At 44.3% G+C, this 12,258-nt stretch overlaps 1 protein-coding gene across 1 annotated transcript in view; it reads left to right on the forward strand.

The window, feature by feature from the left end:
- Positions 1–12,258, forward strand: part of BBS9 (Bardet-Biedl syndrome 9) — a 363,446-nt gene that overhangs the window by 134,280 nt on the left and 216,908 nt on the right. The window contains exons 17-18 of the mRNA XM_087713067.1: positions 943–1,115; positions 2,066–2,218. Of these exons, the coding sequence (XP_087569193.1) occupies positions 943–1,115; positions 2,066–2,218 (326 nt within the window). The remainder of the gene's footprint in view (positions 1–942; positions 1,116–2,065; positions 2,219–12,258) is intronic.

Genomic DNA, 12,258 nt, shown 5'->3' on the forward strand with positions numbered 1-12,258 from the left:
TTTCTTAAGTAAATCCACTGGGCTTTCAACATGAAGCCAGAAAATCGGGACTTTTTAAAAACGCCCCAGGACAAGGGACAAATTGTTATAAATCGTGACTGTCCCGCCAACATCGGGACATCTGTTCACCTTATCTTTGGGGGACTTGGAGGTGTGTGGCCAGGATGGGCATGGCCAGATAGGCATCACTCATGTCAGGGGCACCTGTGGTGGCCAAGTGCTAAGGCAGGACTTCTCTCAGACCCTCCCTCCCTCTCATTATAATCTACTTCCTTCCTTCCTTCCTTCCTTCCTTCCTTCCTTCCTTCCTTCCTTCCTTCCTTCCTTCCTTCCTTCCTTCTCTTTTTTCTTTTCTCTTCATTCTCATTTCTTCTTTCTCTTTATTTTTCTTTTCTAGCTCTTTTCCCATCTCATTATGGATGTTGACACGCACTTATGTAACCCCCACAGCTCCTCCCACTTTTGGTATGCCTCAACAAAAAGGTTACCCATCACTGGAATAGACTTTGTTTTGCCACTTTTCTGAGCTATTCCAGATTGATGGTATAGTACTGCCATTTCCAATCAAGCCATTTGCACCATTTAGTTGGCCCTCTCAAACCTAGGAAGATCAGTACAAATTGATTATAAACAACAGTATATTTTAATGCTTATAGTTCAGCACCCAATTGAATCAATAGCCCATTATTTCAAGTTTTCATGTTTTTAATTATAGCTATGAATTGAATAGATTTTTATTAATACATTCATGTCCCAAAATTATTATAAATTAGAATTTCAGTGAAATATGAAGCAGTTGTGAGAAAAGGGTTATGCAGGTAAGGATAACAATTATGATATTCAATATACAATATTTGTTGGACCGATAAAACACTGCTTTGGTAATTTATACTACTTACAGCTGAAGTGCAAATAATTTTTGTTTTTTATTTTATTTTGAAGAGCGTTACAGAATTCAAAGTGATCAATTAGAAGACATTTGGCTAATTACAAAAGAACTCACTCTTCGTCTTGAGCAACACTTCAGGAGGCAAAATTGCAAAGATTTTGTATGTACTTTTTCTGGTCCAATCCCTTTACAAGACTATTTTGACATAATTGACCACCATTTTGAGGTATGCTAATAAATTCAGGTGACTTATGGCTATCAATGATTATGTTTTATTCAGTTGTTATAATTACTTCTAATTTTTATTAGAATTATTTCAGACTTATTACAAATAATGCTGTGGTTTTCTAAGAATTTGCTGCTTGTTTTTGTTTTCCTGTTGAAATGATCTTTGGGAGCAAGAATGCATACCAAAATACTTGATAAAATAACTTTTGAATTGCTAAATGGCAAATTAATTATAGAAAACTTTTTAATATTAAATACGTTTTTGGTATGCTAATTTTGAGGTATGCTAATAAATTCAGGTGACTTATGGCTATCAATGATTATGTTTTATTCAGTTGTTATAATTACTTCTAATTTTTATTAGAATTATTTCAGACTTATTACAAATAATGCTGTGGTTTTCTAAGAATTTGCTGCTTGTTTTTGTTTTCCTGTTGAAATGATCTTTGGGAGCAAGAATGCATACCAAAATACTTGATAAAATAACTTTTGAATTGCTAAATGGCAAATTAATTATAGAAAACTTTTTAATATTAAATACGTTTTTGGGAGTAAGTCCCAAATACGTTTGCTTACTTCTGAAAAAATAAGAACTTTTATGTGGTGAGTTTTAATATTTAGCTTTCTCTTTGTAAAGATATTGTACAATACTTTAAATATTTTAAAATGTAATGGTTATTCAAGGAAGACTAGAATGGTATCTTGTAATCTGCTACTGCTATGAAAACCATAACATTATTTTGTATTACATCAACAATTATTTTTAGTTTCAGTGATAACTGGAATTCATTTAATCCGTTAATAGACTTCATGATGTGTGCATAATTTTAAGCTTTCATAATCACCATGTAAAAGCAATAATTGGATTTTTGCAGTAAATGTAGCACCATATATTTTGTGTTCTAGAATACCATTAATTCACTCTATGAAAAACTTCTTTAATTATAGCTGCGTTTGAATGCTGTGAAATATGAGCAACTATTAGCTGAAAGAGCTATACAATTTAGAGCTATTGAACGGCGTTTACTGACAAGGTTTAAAGATAAAAGTCCAGCTCCACTTCAACATCTGGACACCTTGTTAGAAGGAACGTACAGACAGGTCAGTATAGTTAGCTTATAAACTTATTCATTTTTAATGTTTTACATCAAACACACAGACACAAATACACACACATATGAAATGAAAAATGAAAAAACTTATTGGAAAAAAAGTTCAATCTATTTCAACTTCTTGCAAGAAGTTTTTTTTTATGGTAGTCCCACAAACTTGTTTCCCTGCACACAATGGCGAGAAACACAATGGAGCGGTAAATCAAGTACCGATAGGTAAAGAAACAGCAAAAGTAGTCTCTGGAACTATGGTAAAAAACAAACAAACAAGGCTGTTGCTGTCCTGGGGAGGGATGAGTGTTTGGCATGGGTGGCTTGGCTGAAGGGCCCTCAAGTCAGTTCGGGGGTGTGTGGGGCAGCTGTGCAGTAGTACAGTACCTTATCTCTCCCCCCTCTGCCTTGCTTCGTTTGTTCGTTCTTCACAACGTGCAGCTTCTCACAGTAGAGAATTGCAGGCAATTCTGGAAGATTGTGGGAAGTGTGTGCTTACGATACCGTAGAAGCAAAGAGCAGCCTCTCCCTTTAAATTTGTGTGTGAGAAAGAGAAACAGCAGAGGGGAGTATCAAGAATTTCAGGCAATGCTGTTTGAAAGGGTTTCCTCCAGTAGTGGGTTCCGGATCCTATTGCAGCGTGCGCATGCGTACTTACTGTCGGCGATGCTCTGTGATGCCTCCGTGACGCTCCAGCTGCTCGGTGGAGTATTGTGCAGGCGCCGTACACTGCATGCGTGTAAGCCCCCAAAACCTTAAATATTGATATGGAGCATGGGCAGGTGGGTGGGCCCTCCGGAGCACTGTACCAAAATGGCAACTGGTAGGCACCAGTCCCGGCAGGCACTGGTACACCCGTATTGGGGCATACCGGTCGTAACCCACCACTGGTTTCCTCGCTGCCATTTCTCTTTCTGTCTCACACACAAACACAGACATTTAATGAAAAATGGTGGAGGGCAACCGGGTCAGGGGACTGAGACTCCCCCATCCTCCAGCTCGGTGCCTGCTTAGGGTGATGTCTCAAGGCCCGGCTTCTCCGTGGGCGATCCCCAATCCTGGTCTCCAGCTTGGCATTTTATGCACACTCAGCCGGCCGGGTAATCCCCAAATCTCTACTGAGCAAACACATGGGGCGCGTTGAAGTGCGGCTACATCGCCTAAGGTTTGACAAATCAGCATAGCCTCTTGGAGCAAGACCATACAAGGTTTGTTGTTGCATTGCGACATTCCACCTCCCAGTGCTACTCTCTGCCATAGCTTCAGAACAAACTTCCTCCTTCCCTCCGTGGGAAAATTTCTCCCCCTTTCCTACTGATTGTTCTTTATTTGGGATCGCAGGACAGACACACATCCCCCAAATGCTCCATTTGAAGGCCTCAGCCTTGCAATCCTGGGATGTGGGGCCTCCATGGGTATACCGATATATTGAATGTCACGTCTTGCTCCAGTGAGAGGGATGCAGGGGGCTCTGGGGCCATGGAAGATGGGGTTTTGGGGTGCAAAGGAGGAAAGGGTGATCTCCCTCCTCCATTCTGTTACAGAGCTGCCATGAAGCCCGTGCAGGGCAGCGCAACTGCTGACAAATGGGGCCCTGCCAAGCCGGTGGCTGGGGAGATGCTCCAGAGATCTGAGCTGAGTTGCCTGGCCCTCGCTGGCTCAGCTGATCCTCGGGCTGTAATTGCCGAGCTTCCATGAGATGACCAAGAAAGGGACGGGCTGCCTCGTGTACTGGCCACGCCCACTCGTTCACTAGGTCTTATTTTGGGGGGAGGTCTTGGGAACTGTAAGTGCCTCCACATGTGTACTGGACCCGTGCCCCTCCTGGCTGGTCGCTAACAGCAGGGAGGTGACACGGGGCTGGATCCAGGCGGTTGTTACCGCTTCCCTTCGGGAGGGGTTCTTTCCCCCCGCTCTAAAGGCGGTGGTGGTGAGACCCCTTCTGAAGAAGCCATCTTTGGATCCAGCCGTCTTAAACAACTATCGTCCAGTCTCCAACCTCCCCTTTGTGGGGAAGGTTGTTGAGAAGGTGGTAGCCTTTCAGCTCCGGCGGTCCTTGGAGGAAACCGATTATCTAGATCCCTTCCAGTCGGGATTTAGGCCTGGCTACAGCACGGAAACCGCTTTGGTCGCATTGATCGATGATCTCTGGAGAGCCAGGGATGGAGGTTATGCCTCCGTCCTAGTGCTCCTTGACCTCTCAGCGGCTTTCGATACCATCGACCATGGTATCCTTCTGCGACGACTGCGGGAGGTGGGGGTGGGAGGCACTGTCCTACAGTGGTTCTCCTCTTACCTCTCGGACAGGTCGCAGTCGGTGTTGGTCGGAGGGCAGAGATAGACCCCTAGGCCCCTGACTTATGGGGTGCCGCAGGGTTTGGTCCTGTCCCCCCTCCTGTTTAATATCTACATGAAGCCGCTGGGTGAGATCATTCTTCGGCACGGGATAAAATACCATCAGTACGCGGACGATACGCAGCTGTATCTGTCTGCCCCGTGCCAACTCAGTGAAGCGGTTGACATGATGTGCCAGGGCCTCGAGGCTGTTAGGGACTGGATGGGGGTTAACAAGCTTGTTCTCAATCCAGATAAGACCGAGTGGCTGGTGTGTTTCCCTCCTACTAATTGGCCAAGTGTTCCATCTCTCAGGCTGGGGGGTCAAACAGTACGCCCCTCAGACAGGGTTCGCAATTTGGGAGTCCTCCTGGACCCACAGCAGACTTTTGAATATCACTTGTCAGCTGTGACCAGGGGGGCATTTGCCCAGGTTCGTCTGGTGCACCAGTTGCGTCCCTACCTGAACCGGGAGGCCCTCACAACAGTCACTCGCGCCCTTGTGACCTCTAGACTGGACCACTGCAACGTGCTCTACATGGGGCAGCCCTTGAAGAGCATTCGGCGACTCCAGCTTGTCCAGAATGCAGCCGCACGAGCGATTGTGGGTGCACCTCGGTTCACCCACATAACACCTATCCTCCGCGAGCTGCACTGGCTGCCTATTGGTCTCCGGATATGCTTCAAGGCGCTAGTCGTCACTTATAAAGCCCTTCATGGTATTGGACCTGGGTACTTGAGAGACTGCCTGCTGCCAATTACCTCCACTAGACCGATTAGATTCCACAGATTAGGCCTCCTCCGAATTCCATCCGCCGGCCAGTGTCGACTGGCGACTACCCGGAGGAGAGCCTTCTCTGTGGCTGCTCTGACCCTCTGGAACGAACTCCCCGTGGAGATTCGAACCCTCACCACCCTCTAGGCCTTCCGCAAAGCCCTTAAAACCTGGCTGTTCCGACAGGCCTGGGGCTAAAGAACCGTTGCCCCCGTCTCGAATGGTATGACTGCTGTGTGTTTTAAACCATGTATTGTTTTGTGTCGTTTTTAATTTTGTCTGTATCCCCCCTTCCCTGGTTTGAGTTGTGAGCCGCCCTGAGTCCCCTTCGGGGGAAAAGGGCGGCATATAAATAAAATCAACATTCAACATTCTTATTTTTGGGGAAACTCAGTATATGTGTGACACACACACACACACACACACACACACACACACACACACACTCTTCCTTGTTGTTTATCATGAAACAGTAATTTGTTTAAATTACTTTCCAGACGATCTGCAATTATTTTGTTTGATCTTGTATATAGGATTGCTACTCAGAAGTCTCATAAACTTTGACAATGCATCATTCTTTTCAAGGTGGAATACTGATGAGAAAATATTTTATTGTTCAGGACTTGTGTAAATTTACGTATACTGTAAACTGATGGAATAGTTTAACTGCTGTAACATTTACAACAAAATAATCTGAGAGAACCAGTCTCCTTTTACAAATGTGTTTGCACCCAGGGTGTTTCAAAGGATACAGCTAAAGTAATTGAAAGAAAACTGGCTGGTATTCTTTTGCAATAGGTATATTTCAATTTTGTATCTCAACCATGAATTACTTTAAAAAAGAGTCCCATCGGCAGACTGTAGAGCCATCTGATGTTTCACAGAACATTCTTAGAGCTGTCTAAGAAATCCACAGTAAGGTCATAAAGGTAGCAACCATGATTCAACAGCATAACCCTTTTATAAAGGAGGCTCTATAAGTCATTGGTGTAAGAGTGATTGATGAGTTTGTCATGCATATATCTAGTCCATGCATATATCTAAAACAGACACAAGGAACCTTTTTGTGATCAAGGGTATACTACATTTTTATGAAATGTATGCTGGTTGGCTATTCACTATAGTTTTTTTCAGAGATCCCAATTTTAAGCCAGTGTGGATGCTTCTATACATTCATTGTCATATTCACAATTCAAATAAATCTAATAAGCAATCCACTTTTGTGGCTATCTAAGGAGAGCTGAATACTAATTATATTTTATGTAAGCCGCCCTGAGTCCCCTCAGGGAAAAGGGCGGCCTATAAGTATTAATAAATACTCAAATACTCAAATATTTTAAACATATTCTAGTGTATCATTATTAAAACAGTTACTGCCAAGAATGGTAGACTCCCTACCCTGACTGCAAATCAAATACCTAAAAAGAACAGTAGACAATAGAAACATCAGATGCTTTGTGGAAAGATCAATGGCACAGTGGAAGACACAGGTACTGGTCAGTGGTGATACATTGGAGAGGTTAATATCAAGAAGAATCTTTCAAGAAGACTCACTATCATCATTGCATTTGTCATTGCATTGATTCCTTGGTCAACAAGTATTGAACAGTGTCTGGGCATGGTTATCAAAAGTAAAAAACATTTTCCAAGCAATCCTATCTCCTGTACATGAACGAACTGAAGCTGTATGGAAAAGTACTATCTGAAATCAAATCCCTGCTTATCTCTGTCCATATATGTAGCCAAGAAATTGGAGTGGACATGGACTGGATAAATGTGCTGTGCTCCATATCAAACAGGGAAAACTGATGAAAACTTAAGGAATCAAGGTACCTATGGAAATGACATCAAAAGACTGGGTGAAAACAGTAACTGCAAATACTTGGGCATTCTTCAAGCTGACAACAACAAGCACACTGAAAAAGTTTAGAAGTGATACATCAATAGAATGAAAAAGATCTTAAAGTCCAAACTCTGGAGAAATACTATCCAGGCAATTAATACTTGGCAAATTCCAATCTTTAGATACCTAGCTGGAAGACTGGACTGGAGTCAAGCAGAACTAAGAGCTCTAGAAAGGAAAACCAAAAAAATAATGACAGTGAAGTATGTCCTTCATTCTCACAGCAGCGTGAGCAGACTCTACTTATCAAGAAAAGTAAATGGGCATGAAATGTAGCAGGTATATTGGACAGTTAAAGAGGAAAAAAGGGCATTGAAAAAATATCTGAAGGACAGTAAAGAAGACCCATTGAAACTAGTATACCATGAAGGCTTATTGAGTTGTGGAAAGACCAAAGTGGCCTACAAGGAAGACTAAATGTCAAGAGAAAATACATGAAAGAAAGATGTATGACAAGGCAAAATATTACATGCTCACTATATTAAAAAATTAGCAGACCAAGTAATTAGTAACAAGTTATGTAACAGCTAAGAAAGGAAAGATAAAGAAAGAGACTAAGGAGATAATTGTAACACCACAAGACTAAGCCTTAAGAACAAACACATATAAAGTTAAAATTGAGAGAACAGCAACAGAGGGTGTGCCACCTTTCCAAAGAAGTTGAAGAAACAGTGGACCACTTGATTAACTTTTGTAACAAGATTGCACAGATTGATTACAAATAATGACATGGTAAATGGTGCATTGAAAGTTCTGCAAGAAATATCATTTGCCTGCAAGCAAGAACTTTAAAATAAAATAAAATATGTAAATTGCTCTGGATTTGAATTCTAACAGACAAGTACCTACCATATAATACCCAGACTTAACAATTGTCCATCATTTTTAGCCATTGTCTATCCACTGCAGGATGAATGCATTTTCCACAGGTTTCCAAACAATGCAGTTCTGAGCTTTCTTTTGCCAATTGGACTTGCAATACTTGCTGATGTCATTGATCCATTTTGTTTTAGGTCTCTTTCATGGATGATTTTATCACGTGGGATATGACTGCCTTGTTCAACCTGCCATCATTTCTCCTTACTATGTGACCAGTCCAAACACTTTTTTTTGTTCTCTAATTCATGTGAAGGTCTTTCTATCTTGTCTTATAATGCTGAGCATGTATCTTTCCATGGCTCTGGACCATTCATAGCTTTTGTATTGATTGTGAAGTTAGTATCTATGTTTCACTGGCATACGTTAAAGCAGATAGCGCACACTGATTGAAAAATCTGGATAGTAGATGTGGCAATAATTGAAGAGAATACAAAATAACATAACTGAAGAATATCACAAAATACATAGAAGTGCAAATAGAAATGGAACAAGAATGAGAAAAGAGAAAAAGAAAGAAAAAACAGTACCAATAGTAATAGGTGCCTTGTGTGAAATCGCATTTTGTTATTTTTTTTTCTAGCGGTTTCTCTTCAATTCGTGCATAACCTGAATTGCAATATCAGTTTTATAACAACAACAACAACAACAACAACAACCATAAGTCAAGTGATTTTCAATTCCAGGTGATACACAAATTGAAGAGAAACTGCTAGAAAAAAAAACAAAATGTGATTTACAAATTGAAGTTGAGCAATTGTGGAGAAAGAAATCAATGGTTGTACCAATAGTAATGGGAGTTCAAATGGTTTTTTTTTTTGTTTTGGCCCATTTTTGAGGCTTTTCGGCCTGTTTGAGGCTTTTTTTGGCCTGTTTTCGAGGCTTTTCTCAGCCATGATTCATTCCCCTCCCCTTGGCACCCCAGTCCATAGTCATTTTTGAGGCTTCTTTGGCCCATTTTTGAGGCTTTTCTTGGCCCATTTTGAGGCTTTTTTCTGCCCATTTTGTAGGCTTTTTTTTGGGTTTTTCAGCCTATTTGCAGAGCTTTTCTTGGCCCGTATTTTCAAAAGATCACAAGGTCTTCACCTTATCATTTTCGGTAACTTTTTCCACTGTGCTCCCATGACTTTTTGGATACAGATAAGTTGTATTTTTTACATAATGACTAGTGGATTAATTTAGCAACTTGGTCATGTCTAGCTTTGTAATCAGTTTGTGCAATTTTGCTGCATTCACATATTAAATGTGAAACAGTTTCAACTTTGTTGCAAAGTCAGCAGTTTGGATTGTCAGTAGATTTTTGTATCTTCCTTTTGATGGCATTAGTTTATAGTGCTTATTCTTGAGCAGCGAGTATTAAACCTTTTTTATTGATTATTCCCATCTTAAGCCATCTCTATGTCAAGTTGTCATCACATTTCCCAAAGACAATAATCCCATAACTGTAGGAACCATACCCACCATCCAGGCCAGAAACGGCAGGAAAGAGGCCTACCTCCATCCTGGTCCTCCTTGACCTCTCAGCGGCTTTCGATACCATCGACCATGGTATCCTTCTGCGACGACTGCGGGAGGTGGGAGTGGGAGGCACCGTGCTACGGTGGTTCTCCTCCTACCTCTCGGACAGGTCGCAGTCGGTGTTAGTGGGGGGGCAGAGATCGTCCCCTAGGCCCCTAAATTATGGGGTGCCTCAGGGCTCGGTCTTATCCCCCCTACTATTCAACATCTACATGAAACTGCTGGGAGAGATCATCCGCAGGCACGGGATTAGATACCATCAATATGCGGATGATACTCAATTGTATCTGTCCGCCCCGTGCCAACTCAATGAAGCGGTAGACGTGATGAGCCGGGGCCTTGAGGCCGTTATGGACTGGATGAGGGTTAACAAGCTTGTGCTCAACCCAGAAAAGACCGAGTGGCTGTTGTGTTTTCCTCCCAAAGATTTGGCTAATATTCCACCACTCAGGCTGGGGGGTCAAATTTTATACCCTTCAGAGAGGGTTCGCAACTTGGGAGTCCTCCTGGATCCACAGCTGTCATTTGACCACCACTTAACGGCTGTGACCAGGGGGGCATTCGCCCAGGTTCGCCTGGTGCGCCAGTTGCGACCCTACCTGAATCGGGAGGCTCTCACAACAGTCACTCGGGCCCTTGTGACCTCTAGGCTGGAATACTGCAATGTGCTCTACATGGGGCTGCCCTTGAGGAGCATCCGCCGACTTCAGCTAGTGCAGAACGCAGCCGCGCGAGTGATTGCGGGTGCACCCCGATTCACCCGCATAACACCTATCCTCCGCGAGCTGCGCTGGCTACCTGTCGATCTCCGGATGCGCTTCAAGGTGCTATTAGTCACCCATAAAGCCCTACATGGCAGTGGATCTGGATACTTGAGAGACCGCCTTCTGCCAATTACATCCCTGCGACCAATAAGATCCCATAGATTAGGCCTCCTCCGTATCCCATCGGCCAGCCAGTGTCGGCTGGCAACTACAAGGAGGAGGGCCTTCTCAGCAGTAGCCCCGACCCTTTGGAACGAGCTCCCCATGGAGATTCGTACCCTCTCCACCGTCCAAGCCTTCCGCATAGCCTTGAAGAACTGGCTCGCCCGTCAGGCCTGGGGATAAGGATAGTTACCCCTCCCGAATGATGAATGTATGTTGCCTACTATTTTATTATATGTTTCTATCTTAATGTCTGTATTCCCCCTTCCCGGTTTTGTGTGAGCCGCCCTGAGTCCCCTCAGGGAAAAGGGCGGCCTACAAATACTAATAAAACTGAAACTGAAACTGAAACTACCTTCCAGCTTCAGCGTACCTTGGAGGAAGCTAACTATCTTGACCCCTTCCAGTCTGGCTTCAGGCCCAGTTACAGCACAGAAACCGCTTTGGTCGAATTGACCGATGATCTCTGGAGAGCCAGAGATGGAGGCCATGCGTCCATCCTGGTTCTCCTTGACCTCTCAGCGGCTTTCGATACCATCGACCATGGTATCCTTCTGCGACGACTGCGGGAGGTGGGGGTGGGCGGCACTGTTTTGCAGTGGTTCTCCTCCTACCTCTCGGACAGGTCGCAGTCGGTGTTGGTGGGGGGGCAGAGATCGTCCCCGAGGCCCCTTACTTGTGGGGTGCCGCAGGGTTCGGTCTTATCTCCCCTACTATTTAACATATACATGAAACCGCTGGGCGAGATCATTCGGAGGCACGGGATAAAATACCACCAATATGCGGACGATACGCAGTTGTATCTGTCCGCCCCGTGCCAACTCAATGAAGCGGTGGAAGTGATGAACCGAGGCCTTGAGGCTGTTAAAGACTGGATGAGAGCTAACAAACTGGTGCTCAACCCGGAAAAGACCGAGTGGCTGTTGTGTTTTCCTCCCAATAATTTGGCTAATGTTCCATCAATCAGGCTGGGGGGACAAAATTTATACCCCTCAGACAGGGTCCGCAACTTGGGAGTCCTCCTGGATCCACAGCTGAGTTTCGACCATCATTTGTCAGCTGTGACCAGGGGGGCATTTGCTCAGGTTCGCCTGATGCGCCAGTTGCGGCCCTACCTGAACCGGGAGGCCCTCACAACAGTCACTCGAGCCCTTGTGATCTCTAGGCTGGAATACTGCAACGTGCTCTACATGGGGCTGCCCTTGAAGAGCATCCGGTGACTTCAGCTAGTCCAGAATGCGGCCGCGCGAGTGATCGTGGGCGCACCACGGTTCGCCCACATAACACCGATCCTCCGTGAGCTGCGCTGGCTTCCTGTTGGTCTCCGGGTGCACTTCAAGGTCCTACTTACCACTCACAAAGCGCTCCATGGTAGTGGATCTGGCTATTTGAGAGACCGCCTTCTGCCAATTACCTCCCTGCGTCCCATCAGATCGCACAGGGTAGGCCTCCTCCGAATCCCATCCGCCAGTCAGTGCCGACTGGCGACTACGCGGAGGAGAGCCTTCTCAGTTGCAGCTCCGACGCTATGGAACAATCTCCCCGTGGAGATCCGCACCCTCACCACCGCCCAGGCCTTCCGCACGGCCCTTAAGATCTGGCTATCCCGTCAGGCCTGGGGATAAAAATTTTAGTTCGTCCCCTCCCGAATGATGAATGAATGTTGTGCTCTATTTTTTAATATTATGTATTGTCTTATGCTTTTT

This window comes from Thamnophis sirtalis, unplaced genomic scaffold (assembly GCF_051295495.1).
Source record: "Thamnophis sirtalis isolate CommonGarterSnake01/CBP01778 unplaced genomic scaffold, rThaSir2_p1.2 scaffold_4, whole genome shotgun sequence".
Classification (NCBI taxonomy): domain Eukaryota; kingdom Metazoa; phylum Chordata; class Lepidosauria; order Squamata; family Natricidae; genus Thamnophis; species Thamnophis sirtalis.